Source organism: Cyrtonyx montezumae, unplaced genomic scaffold (genome assembly GCF_038088225.1).
Source record: "Cyrtonyx montezumae isolate F1298 unplaced genomic scaffold, pur_monq_1.0 scaffold_3, whole genome shotgun sequence".
Lineage (NCBI taxonomy): Eukaryota > Metazoa > Chordata > Aves > Galliformes > Odontophoridae > Cyrtonyx > Cyrtonyx montezumae.
Window position 1 is genome coordinate 126,732,985 of NW_027072034.1, and position 22,018 is coordinate 126,755,002.

The 22,018-nt window shown below is 43.6% G+C and overlaps 1 protein-coding gene across 3 annotated transcripts in view; it reads left to right on the forward strand.

Moving 5' to 3' along the window:
* The window catches only part of CPM (carboxypeptidase M), a 31,221-nt gene extending 11,933 nt beyond the window's left edge, over positions 1 to 19,288 (forward strand). Inside the window, exons 3-9 of one of the 3 annotated variants that reach the window (XM_065743329.1) lie at positions 6,013 to 6,110; positions 13,945 to 14,117; positions 14,916 to 15,100; positions 15,361 to 15,531; positions 16,469 to 16,621; positions 17,634 to 17,782; positions 19,011 to 19,288. In XM_065743329.1, coding sequence (XP_065599401.1) covers positions 6,013 to 6,110; positions 13,945 to 14,117; positions 14,916 to 15,100; positions 15,361 to 15,531; positions 16,469 to 16,621; positions 17,634 to 17,782; positions 19,011 to 19,244 — 1,163 coding nt within the window. In that variant the 3' untranslated portion in view covers positions 19,245 to 19,288. The remainder of the gene's footprint in view (positions 1 to 6,012; positions 6,111 to 13,944; positions 14,118 to 14,915; positions 15,101 to 15,360; positions 15,532 to 16,468; positions 16,622 to 17,633; positions 17,783 to 19,010) is intronic. The other 2 variants (XM_065743330.1, XM_065743331.1) reach the window with 2 other exon arrangements.
* The last annotated feature ends 2,730 nt before the right edge of the window (positions 19,289 to 22,018 follow it).

Below are 22,018 nucleotides of genomic sequence, written 5' to 3' on the forward strand. Positions count from 1 at the left end.
TCCTTTCTACCTCAGTAGACCATGAGAATATGGTACACTGACAGCCAGGATAAACTGATGTCCTACAGTTGCTTATACATCTGTCTGACCCAACTTCAGGTATGTAGGTTATTCAGAGTATAAGCTGTACACCTAGAACGTCTCTTTTCTGAGCAAACACAGCTGCCTTCTACTGGTTGATAATTTACAAAGTTTATATCCCTGAAGGTTATGTTTCTTTTTACTTACTGTAGTCTGGAAGATGCTTTATACAACAGTCTGGCTGGCTTAAACTTGCATATTTGCTCATGTCCATAAGGCTGCTTCTGCAGTACTGCTGTATCACTCATCCTGATTATTAATGTATCTAAAATCTTTCAATATGTTGTTAACTCTCAATTTCTGTTGGAATCTGAATCAAGCTGTGTGTGCTGTCAGGCAATCCTCTTGTAGACAACAAATTTCAAAATAGCTTTAGATTTTCCAGCTTGGATTGATGATGGCAAATCTGCGTAGTTAAAGTCTCAGAAAAGAGGTGTCTCATGCAGTTTGAAAGATATCTTCACACAGTTCTGCAATAAAAAGAAAGCTGTCAAGCTCTCTTAGCATCTTGCATGGTAGTAATTAATTTGGATTTACACTAGTGCTGCATACTAAGATGGAGTACCCAAAGATATAGCTGAAGGTTGCCAAATACGGTTGAGGAAATGTTTCCAATATTAGTATGCATTGTTAAAGTGGATTAAAGAGTGCTTGAGAGATCATGTGGGAACTGTGGTATATCTACAAAAGGACTTAGCAAAGGAGCAACTCATACCATCCCATCTCCCCTCAATGTTTTGGATAAGTAATGCTGATGGCAGTTATTTGCATCGTTTCTCTTTGTTTTGCCAAGCCATAATTACAGTAGTGGCTGCTTTTGCAGTGGAAGCTGTTACATCAGCTGGTATGTTTATTTCACTACTATTCTCACTGTGGGATCTAGACTGAAGCTCTTCTGCTTATACTGGGATTGAGTATGACTGATACAATACAAACTATGCCTAAGGTGTAGCCATCACCCTATTATGTTCTCATAGATCAAAACCTTGCCTATCTAGTCCCCCTACTTATTTTACACTGCTTTGATAGTATGTTTTAAGGAACAGGAACGTATCTTAAAGCAATTTGTGTGGTGCACAGTAGAATGAAGCCCTGATGGGCTAAGTTGTCAAGGCTGCAGAAATACTAGTAGTCAATAGTAATCTGAAGAATGATGATAAAGTTGTTTATACTTTCTATTTAACTCCTCTATACATACTAACATGGCCATCCCTAGAGCTTGGAAACATGTTTCTGGTTAAACTACCCTGAGGATTTGCTACCTCTTGTCAAACATGAGGAAAAAGTTACTGCTTCTGCTTAAGAAAGAGGATATGAATACAAAGAAGTGTAAATTGTTGCGGCTTATTTCAGATCTTAGGAGTATTGCTTGAGGTCCTTACTTTGATTTATATAATGACTGGTATCATACTGTCTTTCTTCATAAGCTTGCATCATGGTTTTTTTATAGGCAACGGAAATAGATCCACATAGATTCATACCTGAGGCTTTGATTTGGGCATCTAAAAATTCAATTTTCCAGACAAAGTCAGAACAAGTTTTGCATGACCTATGTTCAGTGCTGTACTACTCAAATAAGGTTTTAGTCAGATTTGGAGCCAGGGTGAACTGGTTTTGGACCTTGCATTCTAATTAGGAGGAAGATCAACACTCCCCCTGCCTTGTGCCTTTTTAGGAAGGGAATGCCTCATGGATAGGATCTGCAGTAATGCTGATCCATGCTGAGGTCGGTGTGTTGCATATATGTAGCCAGCCCGTATGCAGTCAGCTTACTACTTTTCCTACTCCTTGCAAACTATTAAGCCAGTTGGCTGAGTCTATGGGGTATGGGCAGTGCATTGTCCAGTTAGTTCACCTCACTTCTTAGCCACAACCACCTTTGAAACAACAACTCCTTTTCGTAAGTGGAGCTATAAAGGGCAGAGAGAAGAAAAGCAGAAGTAAATTTGAGGACAAACCAAGGAACGTAACCTGGACTACGAGGCCTACAAATAATTTGGTTTCTTTCTCACTTGATCTGAAGAGATCAGTTTCAATTCTCCATTTTAATTCTCTGTTTTTGTAAGCTTGTTTAGAATGTTGATACCATGTCATGCACACTGTCGTGGCAAGGCTAGAAAACTTATCAATAAAATCTGCTCACCCTACCAGAAGTTGTGCAATTGGGCTCTGTTCCAACACAATTACAAACACAAGTTTGTCTTGATTATTTGCAATACAGTTCAGTGATTAGGTGAGATCACTTCTGGTTTGGCAATGAAGAATGGTTTCTTGGTGCATGCTAAGCATGGGAGATGGCTTAGCTGTTCACTTCAGGTATGAAAACAGAGTTATCTAGGGTTTACTGATTAAAGGAAACTTTATCTCCTGAATCTTCTTACATGCAGTGAATTACTGCTATATGGAAAGAATCTTACATCATCCCTTATAGGTACAGTATCCAGTACTGCAGGCTGAGCAACCCAGGAATTTATTTTAATTGTTAATGGTAAGCTTAATGCTTCTCACAAGCTGGAAGTGCTAGAAAATTATCGATGTCTCAGTTCATGGGAGTGTTTATCATTAAGATGGCCTTCACACACACAAACTATAAACAGTCTAAACATTCATGCTGGAAAGACCAATTTAGAACTTAATGCTAGTCTATACTTAGCTCTTCCTTGTGCTTCCCATGAGGACCGTGAGGATGATCAGAGGGCTGGAGCACCTCTTCTACAAAGACAAGCTGAGGGAGCTGGGCTTGTTCAGCCTGGAGAAGAGAAGGCTCTGGGGAGACCTCACTGCAGCCTTCCAGTACCTAAAGGGGGCCTACAGAAAACCTGGGGAGGGACTCTTTGTCAGGGAGTGCAGTGACAGGACAAGATGTAACAATTTTAAACTAAAAAAGGGTAGATTTAGACTAGATATCAGAAGGAAATCCTTCATTCAGAGGGCAGTGAGGTGCTGAAACAAGATGCCCAGAGAAGCTGTGGATGCCCCATGCGTGGAAAGCCAAGTCAGGTTGGATGGGGCTTTGAGCAACCTCGTCATATGGGAGGGGCCCCTGTTCAGGGAGAATTGAATGGTCTTTAAGGTCTCTTCCAGCCCAAACCATTCTGTGACTCTGAGGCACTGGAAATGTGATGGGCTTTTTAAAAATCATTGTTTTGGTTTATTTTAAATCATAATATAATATTTACAGGAAGTCTAAAGTGACAGAAGTGGCTTGTAGCATTGATGGGTTCTTGTTGCTTTATAACTACAGTACAGTGCTAATGCTGCTAAAGATATGGTGCTGTTCTACATTAGCTTGCAAGACACCTTGAAAAGCCTATGTGCAATGGATGCATGTGTCAGCCACTGTTGCCCTTGGTCAGATTCGAGATAGTCATTATGGTCTTGTTTCCTTTGAAAGGAAGCAGAAGCAAATCTCAGTGTCTGGTTATTGGTAAGAGGATCCTATATGTTCTAGGGACTGCAGTATTGGTTAAATATGGTAACTGGTTGGGTATTCTATATGCTACGTAATTAGATACAAGAATGTAATTAATACAAACATAATTAATATATTGGTTGGCTTGAAGTCTTGATCCCACTTTAAGCTGCTTCACCTTTTAGGTCAGTGCTTTGTGTTTGTATGGAAAATGAATTTAAGGAAACTAATGCTTTTAATTGGCACTTATTTAATTTCCTCTGAGAGGGCTTTTGACATGTAATACACTCAACTTGCTGGCTCTTAAGTTTTGGTTTTTTTTTGAAGATCAGCTTATGTGCTTGATACTCACTCTGATAATAGGCAGTCCTGGAGCTGGATGGATCTGTCCTCTGATCTACAGCTTAGCTGAATTCACCTCTATCTATAACAGAGATGGGGCATGTCTCCTATATATGTCTTCTGCTTTCATGATCTTAGTTTCACTGGGGTCTTTTAGGTGCTGGATTTGTTTTTTGACACTGCTGCTTCACCTGACCAATCCCTGTCCAGGTGTGGTAGTTGCCTTTCCTTAGAAAGGCTGCAGTCAGAAGCAGGTATGTAGCTCCTAGTGAAGCAGTCTGGGTGGCCACCAAGAAGCTGGGGAGGAATATCAGGTTGTTTTATTTATTTATTTATTTCCAGTAGAGGAAAGGAGAAAATGGCGTAGAGGGCACGAGGACAGAGATCAATTAGGAGCAATCTGCAAAGACTTCCTTGGTAGCTCACTGTAGGTTACTTCTGAATATAACCAGGGAAAGGATAACACGTTACAGACATGGAAATTAGGTTCAGGCTCTCATGCGTGCTGGATTGCAAATAAAAGCAGCATGTTTTGTTTCAGTACTGCTGTTTTTTGTTTTTTTTTTCTTAGTTCCAAACATACTTCTGCAGTAAGACTTGTCCTGTTTCCACGGCGTTGCACAATGTCTGGGGCTGGAAGGGACCTCTGGGTTTTGGAGGAGAAGGGCTAAGGTTCTGGGGGCTGCTGCTTTCCTTCTCTTTTCTGTTTGAAGGAAGGTGTGCTTAAATCTAGTAGCTCTGGTTTTTCCATGTTGACCTTTTTTTAGTATTGTTATTATTAATGAAACAGTAGCTCTGCATAAGACAAAGTTGAATTGCTTCCTCACCAAAGCACTTACTGCAAACTAATTTCTGGATGTATGGACTGCTTGCTCCCGTTGTCCTTTGTAGTGGGTTTCAGTGGTGGCATCTCTCAGCCTTGTGTATGTAAGGATTGAATAACGGTGTCTTCTAGAGTGACTGTAGAACTAGGGCATACTGACAGCATGCCTTGTTCAGTCTGTCTCATTGCTTCCTCATCCTAATTAACCCGAGACTCCGACTCAACCTATGAAGTAAGCTTAGCTTGGCAACCACTGACTTCAGGTTTAGCTATCTCACAGTTATTTCAGTGCATCTTGTGCATCTGTTTTCTTCAATGTTTTTCTCCTGTTTGTTAAGGTATTACAGTTGGTGCAGCACTCCTGCTTTCTTTCTAGCTGTGTAACTGGCTCCTAGCAGCTAGACCATGAGGCTTAAGGAATGTTGTGCTCCTGAGTTTCCTGCAGACTCGATGGTCCACACTAGTGTAGGAAAGTAATACTTTTTGTAGTTATTCTCACCGATAAATAGTAACAGTTGGACTCCTCGGAGGCAGCTCATGGGTCCCACTGAGCAGTATGTGAGAGCCTATGGGCTGTGACTGCCTGCTACCAAGGAACTGGCCCAGTTTCCTCACTGCCATCTGCTGAAAGCAGAGCTGGCCCACCTCAGGGAGCAGCCTAGTGGGGAGCATGGTTCTGCAGAAGAGCTCTGAAATGCCACAAAATCACTACCAATAATAACAGCAGCAAAAATGCCCTCTCCCTCTTTAAATTAGGACTTCCAAAATATTTATTTACTTATTACTTAAAAAAGCTCAGCTTCCTGTGCATCTTTAGTGACCTTAATTAACATCCTTTAGGTTGCTGCTAATTCTTATGTTGCAAAATGTTGGGAAGTATTTCTGTGCATGCTGTCTTTTTTTTTTCCTGAGCAGTAATTCATGCATGTACTCTACCTTGTCTTTAATTATGGGGGGGAAAAAAAATGTTCTTCATAATAAATGTCACATATAAATACTGTATATTTGCTTGGTTTCTTCAGTTGACGATCTTGATCGTAAAATTTGATCAGAAAAATATTTTTTTCCCCAAACCTATTTTCTACTACTGTTTAAATGTGCTTGACATTTCAGGATTCACTGCACGCTTTCAGTTGGAAGACAGAACATTGGTTTCTATGACTAATTTAACAAGTACTCCTATAAATAAATCTACTTTAAAACACCATTATAGGATTGCTTGTGCAGTGATGAAATATGAGAGCTCATTGGTCTTCTTGACTACCAACTCTTTTGTACATTTTTTTGTTCTTTAAGACTTGTATAATTTTATACTTTGTTTAAAAAATTGTCTTTTCCCCTTACCCTCTTAAAGGTAGAGACCTGTGGGTTCTTGTTCTGGGAAGGTTTCCAACCCAACATAAGATTGGCATTCCAGAGTTCAAGTATGTTGCTAATATGCATGGGGATGAGGTACGTTTTCAACTTTTGCGATGTCACTTATATTCAAATATATTTACCAGAAGTTTAAGTTTAAGGTGAAATACTCTCAGGTGTGTGCTACTTATTATTGAAGTGTATTCTCAAAGAAGACCTAACATGTGTGTTTCTTGGAGAATTTCAAGAAAAAAAGTTACCTTGCTGTGGCAGGATTTTGGGAGTCCTTCCATTTAAGCTCTCTCAAACAGAAAGAGCTTTGTCTTCTCCATAAGAATAAACCCAGAGGCTTTAATTTTACTGTCAATGAATCAGATGTAATGGTTTGCTTATTACTAGCTGGGGATGTAGTATGACTGATGCAATTCTTCAAATCCATCCTAAGAGTGAATAATAATTCTTATGAACCACCAAATAAATTGCTTTTAGGGAGGCAAATTCTCTTAAGAACCTTAAGCTAGGAATAAGTACATTTGCATTCACTGTGTTATCTTAAGTAAGAAACAAACAACTTCAGGCTTAGCTTGCTTTGGGAAGAATGTTCATTTATTAATGATAAAAAAGGTAATGATGATTGTGAGATTTCCAGGTGTAATACGTGAATATGAAATAGACTGCAAGCTTCACTCTTCTCTCTGATCTTTTCTTGCCTTCTATTTCCCTTATTCTTTAGCTTTCCCTGCCTTCATTAGATATGTTTTGGATAAAATTAAACTACACAGTATATTCCTATGTAGACTTTAATGTGAAGGATTGAGAGTTCCATGGAGAAGTGGCAAAAATTGTTCTTATATGCCAGACTGAATTCCCTGCTCATCTATTTTCCTTGGTTTTTGAAGTGTATTCAATGTAAAGCACAACAGATCACAAGCCATTTCTTTTACCAATACTGCGTCTGAAAACTTGTACGCCTCCAGGCACTTGTAATGTTCCGTGCCAAGAATTTTCTCTGAATTTGACTAGTTTCACCTGGTTTAACAGTGGTTATGCTCAAAGTGCTGCTGGGAATCTGATTGCTTTGGGATTTAACTCTGTGTGGGAGAGAGCTGATTCATGGCCTCAAAAGGTACATGTTACTGAATGCCCAAAGCATTATCCACAGCTCCTGAAACCTGATGTGTGTCAGTGGGAGAGTGCAGGGTTCCTAGGGATTGCAGTTGTATGGGATAGTCCCTACTGGCTGCTGGAGGAAGCTTTGAGACTGTGGCTACAGGTGAGCCAGTTTTGGTGGAAAAGGATTGGAGGGAAGAATGCCGTCTTGTCCAGAGTGGCCTGCCTTTCAAATCTACTGGAACTGGACTGTAGAAGGGCAGATTCCCACTGTCACTCTTTAAAGCATTCACAGTGAGGTATTCCTGCCACTATGGCTGCTCAGAAGGATGTGCACAAGAAACTTTAGTTGTGGAGATGTGCAGTGTTGTGTGTTCACACAGTTAGGTGTTGCTAGAGAACAGGCAACCTGGCTTGCCATCTAGGATCTACTTTTTTTTTTTGTGTGTGAACTTCATAATAAATGAAGCAAGATATCAAAGTACTGTCTTTAGCTTGTCTGAGAGGGGTTGCTCCTTGAGCTAACAGTGCTGGAGCATTAGGTGCTGTATTATGCGACTTTCTAATAAGCTATGCTCTGGCTTGTTCATCAGACTAAATGCACACCTAGGAAAGGTTCCAGATTAAAGGCTGATCCTCCTTGTATGGCCCCCAACCTTTGCCTTTTTTTTTGGTACACGGATGTCATACACAGTTGGTGTTTGTTTTTTCTATCTGACTGTAAATGCGTTTCATATGGCAGGAAATGAATTCCTCATATAGAGAAGCATTGGAGAATTTGAATACCCATAATCTAAGATTCTGCTGGACTAGCCACTGGGGAAGGATTCAACTTCCCCTATAATAGATTAAGCAGATAAGTTTTTCATTAACCATATGGCGAGCTCCAACTTGTGCTCCACAGACTTTCATAATGTCAGATTGCAGGGTTACAGCCTCACTGATCTCTGAGTTCCTTCTGTGCTTCAGTGATGCTTTCCATAAATGGTGCATCACGAGCAAATTCAGTTCTCTTCCATTGCTGACACTCCCACTTTAACCTGTTTGATTCAGTCAGTAGGCTTCTCCTAAGAGCATTGGGAAGCCTGAACTGTGTGTGTGTGTGTGCAGGCTGTTCTCATGTGCTACTGGAGGGAAACCTGGGTTACTTGGGGGATTGCCAAACAGGGAAGCTCTATTAAAACAGTTGGAGTACATAACACTAGGAAGAGAGCACTTTTTATTTTGAAATTGGGAAGATTATTTTTAGAGCAGGTTAAGCTTTATATATATATATATATATATATATACACCATAAAACATGTCCAAGGCTGAATCATTTTGTCTTGTGATAGCCATTGCCAAATAGAGCAAACTTTTGCCCTAGATCCCCAGAGATGCAACAGGAGACTTCCCCCATTGTTTCTGTGCTCGAATGAAGTTGGACGGCGTTTTTAGCAGTACTTTGCATTTAGCCCAAGCCAAACTAGAACTGATGATTAGCGATAGTTCTGTCACTTTGAATTGTGCTGGACTTGAATCAAAACGGCACTAATAGGCTGCACAGAATGCATAGGCCTGTGAAATATTGGTGAAGTTTGCACCAAAGACAAGGGAGGGTGCCTGCTGATCTGGGGCAGTTCTTTAGGGTGGTAGCCCCCGTGTTTGGAGACCCAGATCCGTGCTTTGATTCGAACAGCTCAAAGCAAATTAGAGGTTTGTCTGGTTTGGTTTTCAGCTGTTCTTCTCTGTGGGGAGCAGTGATGGGACTTGCTGTGTTTTTGTTTTATTTTTTTTTTAGTTGCAGCTCATTGTGAATTAGTCAGCAGCCCTCTCTTGTGCCAGGGCTGGCTGTGCTCTCGCTGAAACAGTTTTGATTCTTTGTATATAGTCACACATTCCTCTCTGGGGAAAAACTCACTCCTTGTCACGCTGAACCCCCAGCTACTTTGAGACATGTGGCTTTTGACCAGTGTTACTGCTGACTGCACACCTAAGCTGTGGGATTTCATTAGCAGGCTGTTTCTAAACCATATGTATTTAGAAGAACTCTAAGGGAAAGCGCATCCAAGTGGGCTGTCAACTGTGTGTTTCTGCTTGTTCTGTGTAGTGCATTACCTAGACGTGTAGCTAAAGCAGCAGCACCAGACAGCACAAATTCATCTCTCTCCCAGAGTAATAGTACTCATACCATCCCTCTCTGAAATCATCTCCTTCTGGTAACTTAGAGCAGCAGTATTTTGGCTCTTTTTCACTATGTGGAGCTGAGTGGCCCTGGACTAGACCACGTAAAAGGATGTGTTTCTCTTACCAACTTGCCTCATAATTTAAGTTAATGCAGCTATACCCTGTGTTGTTACGGATGTAACCATCTCTACAGAAGGGTTTCCAGATCAATCAATTGGAGCTCTCAAAAACAAAACAACATGAAAGGAAAAAAACAAAACAAACAAACAACAAAAAAAAAAAAACAGTAAATCTTTTGTAGTATGTTGTGACTTCACTACCAAAAGTGAACAGGAGCTGCTTTTGTGCTATCAAAATGTCCCCATACAGTAAGATATTTCTTTTATCACTGGGTTGGGCAAAAGGTAGCAGATTTTATAGCATACAGATGCAATAACGAATTTTCAGGATGCATTCTGCTGTCCTTTATATGTATTGTACAAGATATATATACTTATATAGGGAGCTATTTTCTACCCGGTTTCAGTATAAGTCAATGTGATAAAAAGAAGGTTGGAGGCATGAGGCATTTCACAATTCCCAGCAACCAAATCTATTTTTTAACCTCACCTTAAGAACATTTGATGTTGCTGAGATCTCTTCCAACACAGGTGGGGCTGCTGCCTACCCTCAGTTACCTTTCCGATCTTGACTCTCACCCTCCTGAATGGGAGAAGCAGTGACCCCTGTCTCAGCCAGGTGAAAGCTGTGCAGATCAGAATTTGTCCAGGCAGGAATAACACGCCAACTGCTAGTTGAAAAGCAGGCTGGTGGTGTGCTGATACTAACTTCAGTTGTAAAACGAACTGCAGTCCCTGCACACGAGGTATTTCCATGGTGATCACTGCTGTAGAAAGAAGTGGCTATGTGCCAAATGGTGTGAGCAGTGCCTTGAAGACTGGTGGATTTTAGTAAAGTAGGGCAAACACAGTGGGGCGTGTCACAGCGTAATAATTAATGCTGTACAAGTGTTAAATAAGAATGCCTTACATGTGTGGCATCTCGGCGATAAGTCTGAGGGCTGCTGGCTTCTGTGCTGTGATGCTGCTCCCCAAGGTGGGGAGGTGCACTGTGCTGGGTCTGCATGGGAGTTGGGGCTGGAGCAAGGAGAGTGGTGGGGCTGTGCTCCTCCGAAACAGGTCCTACCTGATGGATTGGATCTCTTTCAACATAGTTGAACTGAAAAAACAGGCCATGTTTAAGGAAGGAATTTGGGTCTTAAACAATGGGCAGAGTCTATCCACCCATAGTCCCTGTGGCATTAGGTCTGTACCGCGGGGTAATAAAAATGATTTCAAACCAGAGGTGATGTAGTGAAGCGTTAGGGCGCAGGTACAGCCACAGTTAACCTTAATCTTTTAATGAGCTGCAGCTCAGGCTTCTTGAGAAGTAAATGCTTCAGAACCTGAGCTGGGTGCTGACCCAGCCAGGCCAGAAGTGACTGTCAGGTTTAAGGTGCGTGTTTACAGAAAGGGCAGTCACACCCTGCTCTGCAGTGCAGATCCACCTCCCAGCACATGCATGGCTCTGCACTGTGATCTGGGGATCACTGAGAGTCTTTTCAGCAACTTTCTTTCAATGACTTTCTCCCTCTCGGGCATGGAAAGAAACTCTGACATCTGAAAGCGCACAGAGGACCTTTATGTCTAACTGTGTCCCTAGAGGTGGGGAGAAGGGCTCATCTGAGCTGCAGCAGAGCAGCACTCCTGGGTGAGAGCCCATTGCTTATGGGATGCTGCAGTTAAAACCAAAGACATGAAATCTCATCTCATGGAGAGCAGAGGAAAGAAGCACACTGAGGTGTCTGTCCTTGATGTTCCTGTCAGCAGCCTGCCCCCAGCATATCTAGAGTTATTTGAAGTCCTTGAGGGAAAAAAATAAATGGCTTGTAGCTTTGTTCCAGAGGCACAGCTGAACTCCCCCCTCAGGGTAAAAGTTGGCTGGGCATTAGGAGCTTTCTGAGCCTTTGATCAAAACTTGAGCTAAAAGTCTCCCTTCCCCTTCCTTCAAACATCACCAGGTGTGCTTTGTCAAGAAAGCTGAGGTACTCTGGACCAAAGCAACACTCTTCTGTTATTCTACCAAAACTGAGTGGTAATGCACAGAGCTCAGAGCACCCTTTGTGACAGGTGGTAGCTGAACCGTTCCATGTACTCAGTACTTGCGTATGGCAATAGCTAAGCAGGGGACTCTATAAAATAGGATTGTTTGTCTAGTGTTCTATAACTTCTATATACTCTGAGTGTAAATAAGCCTGGGCTTAACTCTGAACTACCAAGAACATCATCCATGAAGCACAGCTGAACTTCCATTGTTTATGAATACTGTCTTTTTTTTTTCAGCTACCTTCTCTTTGTGTATCTTTTTTGCTTTTTCTTCTTTTCTACTTTTTCTTTTGTAATCTTGAGATTATCCTTCTTACCAGACACCGAGTACTGTAGGACCAAGGGCTCTTTCCCATTTCTTCCAGGGAGCAGCCCAGTCTTGCCTGCAGCTCAGCTCTCACTGTGGGAGAGCTGTTCTTGTTTCTCTGAGTCTCCTTCCTTTATCTCTCATGCCCAGGGCCATGCTCTGTCTGACATCTCTCCCCTCCTTTCTTCCCCCTGCCCTGCCTGCTTCCCAAGATGTCTTATCACCCAGCACTGGAGCTGAGCTGCCTATACAAGACAGGTTCTGTCACATGCCTTCTTATGCTTCACAGAGTAAATTTAGCAGACCTGCAGAGTGGTCTGCTCCCATGTGCTGATTTGAAAGCTGCCAGCCGCAGGGGAAGTTAGGGATTTCTTTCACCCCATCAAAGTCCTTTTGCTGTAGAGTACAAAAAAAGAACTGCTAGTTACTGGGACAGACAATGCATTTGTTAGTGCTGCTTCCCCCAGCAGACCGGTGGATGAGGGCCCTGCAGAAGATCTTCAGGAACTAACAGGTAGTAACCAAATTAGGAGCAAATCTATTCAGGGCAGGATGGGAAAAAGTCATTTCTCCTTATACAGCCAACACTACAGAGTTGATCAAGTACTAGCTCAGAGGCAGTAATCTTCTCTGAGTGAGACACTTCAAGTGGTGTGAGCTGCAGCTTAGTGCAGCTGTTTAGAACTGCTGTTCTCCCATTTTCTTCTGGGGATAAATGGCAGCTGCTGGATAACTGAGATGCAGTTTGCTCTCACCCTGAGCAGTGGTGCAGCTGTACCAACCTGCCTTCTGCAGGCAGAACTCCTGTTGGATAGTGTCTGTGTTCCCCCTCACCTCTACAAGTGGAGCCACTTAAAGTGAAAACTGAGCAAGATATTAGTGTGGCAAACAGCTGTGGACAGTATTTCCTTCCCTCTGATTTCAACTTCATTTATTTACCTTACCCTGTCCAGTCTGCAAGCAAGAAGATGTCAACCATTTCCCTTCAGTAATGTAATAGTGTGTTTCTCAGTTTTGGAGGAGGGGAAGGATCATTTGTGGTACTTTGGTCTTAGTGCTGCAGGACTCATTCTAAACAATACTGAGACTCTGTAGCTTGCAATTGGAGCCTGACGTGATTTACCAGGCTCAGTTCCGGAGCAAAGTAGAGATAAGCTATCTACAGAGCACATGTAGTTGCAAGTCTTGATTTGTTCCCATCCCAGCTTGAGATTAGTAAGCCCACAGCTCCCTTGAGGCATGGGTCATGTCGCTAGAGAAAGCGCTCCCGGAAAGCGTGGTGCAGTGAACGTGCCGTGCTGGTGGCTGCTGGCACAGAGCAACTTTGGTCTGAACTCACTGAAATCTGTCAGAGCAGACCAAAGGGAGAATGTCCCAATAGTTTTCATGACTTACTCAAACATACGTGAACAAAAACAGGTATTTAGCTTCCTCCTCCTGCTGCCTTTCCTTCATCAGAAGGTTGCATCAAAAAGGCTCTTCCATCTTTGGTGAAGGATCTGTACATACCTGTTCCATTTTCCCAATGCCAGTGTTTCTGACAACAAAATATCATGTAACAAAGAACAACAAAAGTGTCTGTGGGGCTTCTCTATTCCCTGTAGTGGAGGTCAGCCTCTCTTGGGCCTGCATTAACACTGACTTCACAGAAAAGGAGATAACAAAGAAGAAAATCTAGCTTTCTAGCACCCTGACGGATGGAAGGTATCTCCTTCCTGCTGCCTTGTAGTGATGCGCAGCACCAATGCCTGGGGACCCTCAGGCACTGACACAGAGCTGACTCTGCAGAGCCACTGTGATAATGCAGTGCTGTGTTTCCAGGCCCACGTGATCCATAACAGGCAGCCTCTGCAGTTTTAGGTTTTGATAAGGCTGTGCCTTATCTATACAGGATTGAAGTAGTGTAGCTGACACAGTCACTTTCCCATCACAGAAAAAGTTCTGGTTGATCTGGGTTTAAAACCCTCGTGAAAACCTTCCAGAGACTCCTTTTCATCTTTTGAATTACATTAAATGTAACAGGAGGGAGAGCATGAAACAAAGCGGTATTGACCAGAAGGCTCTTATATGCCTCAGTAATCCAGTTCAAAACAAAACCATACCAAAAAAACCCATCCATTTATGGATAAGGTGTTGGGGTTTGGGATGTTCTGTTTTATATTTTAAGTCTGCTGTAGAAAACAAACCTCTGCTTCTTTCCCAGACTGTGGGGAGAGAAATCCTGCTCCATCTGATAGATCACCTGGTGACCAGCTATGGACGTGACCCAGCTATTACCCGCTTACTCAATAATACCCGGATTCACATCATGCCAACGATGAACCCCGACGGGTTTGAAGCTACAGTAGTGCCTGACTGTTATTACTCACGAGGAAGGTACGGGGGCAGCTTAGGTGGGTGGGAGTGGGTAAGGGAAATGGGTGTGGAGTAATAATTGGAGATAGCTGGGAGGTTGAATCATACTGAGAGGAGAGCAGCCCTGTGGATGTGTTAGGGCTAAGTTTGGCCTCTGCCATTCAGAAGAGCCCCTGTTACAGCACAGTTTTTGGAAGAGTGAGTCAAGCAGATGTTTGTACGTGGTGTGGTTAGAGAAAATTAGTCAGAAGGACATAATGACCTGACCTTCTGGGCAGGAGACCTGGGCTGTGAATAGAAGCACACTGACCTCTTTAGACCTTTAGAGTACTACCAGAAAACAAAACAAAACAAAAAAAAACTGTCTGCCCACAGAGATCTTTTTCAATTGGAGAACTACATAACCCGTCTTTGTGTTTGCAGTTCATACTGAATGCAGATCTAGTTAGTCAGAGGGAAAAGCTATGCAAGCACAGCTTGCTGTAATAGGTACTGTGCTGGGGAAAAAGCCTCACACACAGGAAAATGTAACCTAGCATTGCATCTTGCACTGCTTTTGCTTTTTTAACATAACTTGCAGAGATCAGAAAGGGGAGGAAAAGTTTAACCAGCTAGAAGAGGGAAAAAGAGAAGGGAGTGAGAGGATGGGAAGAAATGCTAACTTGGAATATGAAGAAAAAGTAAACTCATGAGCATTCTGCATCTCAGTCAAATGTTTTGCTGTATGTACAGTGACAGCAGTACAGTGCTCTCTACCATCCATTAGTTACCTTTGCCTTCCTGTACAAATGAGAGAAGTGTGCCTTCTTTCTTTCTAAGGTACAATAAGAATGGAGAAGACCTGAACAGAAATTTTCCTGATGCCTTTGAAGATAACAGCAATGTCATTCAGCCGGAGACTCAAGCAGTGATAAACTGGATCAAAAACGAAACGTTTGTTCTTTCTGCAAACCTGCATGGGGGTGCCCTGGTTGCCAGTTACACTTTTGATAATGGCAACTCAGGTAAGCCAGTAGCGTGCTCGCTCTTCCACAGCTGATTCATTTTAGGAGTCTTTGCTGCACCAAAGCATAAGGTTTTCTGTGAGGTGTTTCTCAGCTTTTGAATTGGGGTGGATGGACTTTGATAAGCACCAAGGACAAAATAGGATGGTAAAATTCACTGTGTGCTTTGACTGTCTGGGGAATTCTTCCCCTGTATGTAAGACAGTGCTGTATGTTTTATTGGTGAAGAGAATCACACGATGGCTGTCTTTGCTCCACAGTTACTGGCACATCACATGGTTACAGCAGGTCTCCAGATGACGATGTTTTTATTCACCTGGCAAAAACCTATTCTTTCAACCATGCCAGCATGTACAAAGGGACTGGGTGTGACAGCAGGCAGACCTTCCCAGATGGCATTACCAATGGGTACTCCTGGTACCAGCTGGAAGGTAAGAATCTCTGTGCTGCTTTTTCAGCTACTTCCGATTCCTTCTTGCTTCTGCCACCTTTGATGCTAAGAGCAGTGATTGCGAGGGTTGATTGGAGTAGCTAATGAAATGAGTAAGCCAGCCCCAACCCTGATTGGGAAACAGGTTTGCAGACTCCTCATCAGCAGTGAGGAGAGTGAATGGGGCAGTTTTTGCTCTCAGGCTTCTTTTGTGTCCTCTCTTAGGGCACATATTGCACATGTGCTCCACGTGCCTACTGCTCCAGCAGCAAGGTGAGAACCTCTACTCTTTTCAGAAAGAAAACCTATGTTTTGTGCATGTATTATCCTTTTAAAATAAACTGATTACTGAAATAATTTCTGTTTACATGTGGCCAAATAGAACATGGGTCCTGTGAGCTGTGGGCCTGCGTGCTGCTTTGGCAGCTTTGGCAGTCTGAATTCAGCCCCTTTAAGGGCTCTTGCATCAGCTCAGATAGGCAGGATCGTTGCCCACCCCTGTATCAATGCTGTTCAAGAAGCATTTAGATGAGGTGCTAAGGGATTTGATTTAGTAGTTAGGTAGAGACAGTGATAGGAGGATGGTTGAACTAGATGATCTTGTAGGTCCTTTCCAACCTTATGAACCTATGAATGCATCTCCATTGGGCTGGGAGAGCCTGAAAAGCCTCCTGAGTTTTGGAGTCAGAGACCTACCCTTCTTCAACTGCAACCATCATCATTTCCAAGATAACACTGTGCTTTAAAAAACAAGCAGACTCTACAAGTTATTAAGCTACTTTTCCACAGGAAGCAGTATATTTACATGTGGTATTGAGGGATAATTTCTCTGCTTTTACATGCTGATTTTACAAGTGTGATGCAATTAGCAATGCTTTTCACTTTCTCTTTTTGCTTGACCTTTGGCACTTCTTGAGCACTTTGCTTTTCCTTTTAAGGTGGAATGCAAGATTACAACTACGTCTGGGGACAGTGTTTTGAAATCACATTGGAGCTGTCATGCTGTAAATATCCTCCAGCAGAGCAGCTGGAGAAATTCTGGAGAGACAACAAAGTTGCTCTGGTTGAATATATAAAGCAAGTACACCTAGGTGGGTACTGGCTGGGCTGGCAGCTAAGGCTGAGGATGGGCTGTTGGGCACAGGAAGGGAACATCTCTGTAGTTTGGGCTAGAGGTGGGGCTCACAGCTGAGGCACAAACCTGGAAGCTCCTGCATTCAGGGAAAGACCTGAATGATGAGTGCTGCGAGGCCACAGATGGTAAGAGAGGAGAGCTTCTGGCTGTGGTGGGTGTGGGGCAGCAGGTGCTCCTACAGCACTGCATGGGCTGTGTGTGTGTGCTTGGGGAAGAGTGAGGGATGGGCCCCTCAGGGAGCTGCCTTCCTGGGCAGCCCTGGGGTAGTCATTTTATTTTGAAGGTCTCTAAATGTGTATGTACACAAGCTCAATGTTCCGTGGATCTTTGCTGTTTGGAATTTGTATTTTGAAGGTCTCTGAAGCAGGGTCTGCACTTCAAAGCTGAAGAAATCTGCTTAGTGAATCAGTGGTTTTGCAGCGAGTTTTAAAGGGTTTTCATGAATCTGTTGCTGATATTGCATTTTGTTGCCATGAATGTCCAACTGCTTATTGACATTGCTCACTTTAGGGTGGTTTGTGGGAATGCATCTAACAAGTATGTATGATGCCTTCAGCAAGTGAGATTTAGAAGCAAAAGTTACTGGAACAGGTTGACCAGAGAGGTTGTGGATGCCCCATCCCTGGAGGCATTCAAGGCGAGGCTGGATGTTGCTCTGGGCAGCCTGCTCTACTGATTGGTGACCCTGCCCATGCAGGGGAGCTGAAACTGCATGATCTTTGAGATCCTTCTCACCCAGGCCATTCTATGATTACAGTGCTGTTTTCCAAAGTCAGGGGAAGCTACTAATGACAACAGAAAGGAATTTGTTTCCATTCCCTCCAGTAAGATATAAGTACTGGTGATATTATTAGATGTACTTGAAATCATTGAAGTGGCCCTTAAGTGCATCCAGCAGCAAACAGTCCGACTTCACCAGAGAGGGCGGCTTGTTGCAAGTACATGCTGTTATCTTTTCTCTTCCACAGGGGTCAAGGGTCAGGTGACTGATAAGAATGGGAATCCTATTCCCAACGCCATCGTGGAGGCCAAAGGGAGGCCTCACATCTGCCCCTACAGAACAAATGAGCATGGCGAGTACTTTCTTCTCCTTTTGCCTGGGAAGTATGTGATCAATGTAAGTGTGCTGCCTTCCAGAGTTATCCTAATTGCTTTGAATCCCTGAGATGAAGCTGAACCCATACAGTTGAATAAGCTGTACTTGCTTGAGTCAAATATAGCAGTCAGGACTCACTGGCAGACTTTTCTTCTGAAATAATCTTAACATTTGAGTCAGTAGTAAGGAGGTGTTAAGATTTCCTGTCCCTGGGATGTCCAGAAATAAGCACTCCAACCACCTGGATGGTGGAGCCAGGTGAGACAGCTGATGGATGGTGCTTTGGCTGGCCTGAGCTGATAGAAACAGAGCTCTGAGCTCTCACAGGGTGAGGAGACAGGGGCTGGGAACCATGTAGCCCCAGGCAGCAGCAGGCTGACAGGGCCAGTGGTGACAGCTCTTCTTAGGGTGGTGTCAGCAGGCATTAGATGGCATATGTACTGCATAATATTTGGCAGGTGCCAGCCCAGGGTCTGTCCTCAATGTGCTGCAGAATTCCCTCTCCTGTACATGTGGTGCTCCCATGGGCTTTGAGCCAAAAAAAATAGAAAATCACAGCTGGTTGTGATGAGACTCCTCCTCTGTCACCTTCCAGGGAAAAGACTTCCCTCCACTCAAACATCAATCTTGGCAACTCCTCCTTTGGGCTTGAACATCACTGGAGAGGGTGATGGAGCAGTGGCACAGCTGCATGGTGGAGTCTCCTTCTCTGGAGATGTAGGCGTCCAGGCGGGTCTGGAACCTGTGCAACCTGGGCTAGGGAGCTGCTCTGGCAGGGGGTTGGACCCAGTGATCTCTGGAGGTCCCTTCCAACCCCTACAGTTCTGTGGTTCTGTGAGCTTCCTCCAAGCATTTGACTTCCTGTCCCTTTCACCTTTGTGCTGCAGCCTGTGAAAGGAGTATGGCAGCAGTCCTTCCCTTAGCCTGCAGAGGCAAGCAATCTCCATCAACAGCAACACCTTACAAGGGGAACAACCCAAAAGAGAGACATTTCATTAAGCAGTTCAGTTGGTTCACCCACTGTGAGGCACTGACCCGAACAAAGCAAAGTTAGCAGAGCCTTGGGAACTGTGGAGAGGGGGAGAAAAAGCGTTGGGTTGCCATTCCCAGCTCAGCTTCTGTTACTTCCTCTTGTTGTAGCTCAATTTACAGTTAGAACATTTTTCCTATACCCTGAAACCGTAAACAAGTTTCCCAGCAGAACTCGGTGTTTAAAACCAAATAAGAAATCTTCTGTGCTTGTTCCCAGGCTACGGTACCAGGATTTAAATCGATGCTGAAGACGGTGGACATACCTGACAACACTGCAAATTTCAGTGCTCTGAAGCAAGACTTCTCCTTTCCTGAGCTCTCTGTCAAACCAGGAGCAGCTTCGTGCCCCAGAATTCCTCTGTACCAGGAGCTCGAACGTTCTTCAGCAGCAGTAAAACCAACTCTACACATCCTGGTTTTAGTGATTGTTACAACTGCAATTTTCAAATGAAGTCAGGAATTACACGATGTGGCAAAACCCTCCCACACAAATACAGCTTCAACAGGTCAAAAACAGAGGTCTGATGTCACAGAACGTATTTGTGAAGCTGAGAATTAGGTTTTTAATCGTGTTTGTTGCATTTTGTAAAATGCTGCCTTGACAATCAAATGTTTTACTTTAATTATGCTGTCACTTTTCTACAAAAGTATTTTACTGTACAGCCCACGGTGCTGGTAACTGCAGGTGTTGCTGCAGTGCTACTGACACACTTTAAGGAACTGACAGAGTTCAAAGAGAGTTTGGGATTGTGCTGCAAGTGCTCCCCAGTGGTGCTTTGCTGCACCAGCAGTCTGTGTGCCCACACACATGTAAGCAATTGGTTCCATCCTAATTTCTCATAATAAAGCCACTGCCACAAATGAGGAATGACACTTTTAACTCTCTTTCCTGTCTAGACAAATGAGACTGATCAGGACTGAAATAACATCAGCAACACATGTTCTAAAAAAGGAGTAGGTAGGGGGAGCTGTGTGCCAAAGGGTGGTGGTGCAGGAGGAACACTGCTTTCAACAGTTCTGGCTTAAGTCTCTGAAAAATACATAGAAGCAGTGTTCTACAACTGTAGAGCAGTGTTTATTTTATTTATTTTTGAGTGTGTCTCATGGTCTTATTCCCTTTCTCTTCATCCTCTGTGTGCCATACAGCAACAGCTTTGCCAGGCGCAAACACTGTGTGCACTGAGGGCTGTGCCACCTGCATGGCACTGCATGCTCCCAATGCAGACTCCTTTTGGCTGGGCAGCTGCAGCTCATTTCCAGGGCCCTTTGAAGCTGTGCAGGTTAGCTGGTACCACTCGATAGGTGTATTCTGAAACATTTTGCAGGTGCTGCAGGAGGTGACCCTGAGCTGCCCACCCCCAGGAATCCAGAAACCCCTGTTGTTTCACAACTCAAAACATGCATGAGAAACAAGAAGCACTGAGGAGGCTATAAACATCTTTATTTAAAGCTTTTACAGAGATACAATGTTTAGTTTCCTCAGAAAAGGGAAAACTTGAAACCCAAACACAAATGTAGTACACATTGGAAATCCCTCTCGTAAAGGGAACTTGTCCTGTGCGCACTGGGAGTGGAGAGCTGCACGTTCCTGAATGCAGCAGGCAGAAGTGGGCCCACTATGGCACTGGGCAAGGGACAGCGCTCCAGGAGCAGCCAAATTGCACAGCTGTGTAACCTCACACAAGTGTCTACTGAGCAGTGCCTCCAGCTGCACATAGACAACAAAGTAAGACTCCGCTTTTGGAAACACCCTTAGCTACTGTAGGTGTTACATCAGCAGGATGGTGACTGCCATTCCTTTAGCTCAGAAACAAAAACTGCCCCCTGAAAGCAACACCTAGTGGAAAGCACTTAAAGCATTAACAACTCTTACACATACAATATATATGGCAAATGTTTATCCTCCAGTGCACCTGCGGTAAGCAAGCAACACCATGAGACACCACCCTCAACTATTCCAGGCCCCCATCCACCCCCCAACCTGCACTTCAATTTAATGTTTCATTTTGTAATTTTCTACTCTCGCTCCCATAAGAACATGGCTTTCTGAAAATTATTCTTGTTGGTGCCCTCTCTAAGAAGAGGAACTGCTTTTGTCCTTATCCTGGTCTTGCAGGGGAAAAATGAGCCTTAAGTCCTCCATGTAGTTTCACATCCACACAGAAATTTCAGAGAATGACATTTAAACAGACGCACAGGAATTGGAACTCAGTGATAAAATGGTACCAGGCTGTCAGAAATAAATGCAGCACCTCATCAGTTATACTTCGCAGCGTATCTCCCCCCTGTGAATCAGTCACTGCTGATCAGCCAGAGCCTCAGTGTGCCCCCAGCAGACAATGCTCCATGGGAGCTGCTGGATAAAACCACTCTGCAGCACAAACTGATACCATCAGCAACCCCTCTACCTGCTTCGCTCCCACTAATTTCTAGCAGATAAAGGCAACAGACTTTTGCAGTCATAGAGCTGAAGATTCAGCATTATATGTTCCTGATTAACTTAACGTTCACCAGCCCCAGCATTTCTCAGTGTCCTGTACCAAAGCAGCTTTGGCAGCTGTCTCAGGTATTTCACTTCATACTTAGCGCTCTTGGCTAAGGGGAAAAAAGCGTTTAATCCAAAAATGGTTCTCTTGCAGCACTCTATAAAAACAATGGTGAGCTCCTGCAGCAGTTGTACCCAACTAATGCCTACCTGAAGTGCACACAGACAGTTACCAGAACTGTGCCCTTCTCAGTCCTGTGGCTCCCTCCGCTCCCCTGGTCACTTCCCAAACACCAGGGACATTCCTGTGCCGCCTCCCACCTTCCACACACTGCCCTCCAACGTTACCAGCACAGCAGAGCAGCATGTGGCTGCAGTGGGAGATGCAAAAGGTTCCAACAGAAACCACCACCAAAATTTTTCCCATGTGCATATCACATCAGCTTCCAGCTCTATTTAGTGAGCGTTTTACAGCTTCAACAGCGACGGCATGAAGGAAGAACAAAAACAAAGGCATACATCTTCCACCTCTGCACCTGAAGACAGACAGCCTCTGTTAGAATGCTACCATTTCTTCCATCTCCCTCCTGTAGCTGTGTTTATCTGTACAGCTACCAACAGGCCAATTCAATAAATTAAAGCTCACAACATTAACTATAAGCATGAGAATATTTACAAACTGCAATAAGTTAATGATTAAAATGTGTACAATATTAAATAACAATCTCAGTCTGCTTTCA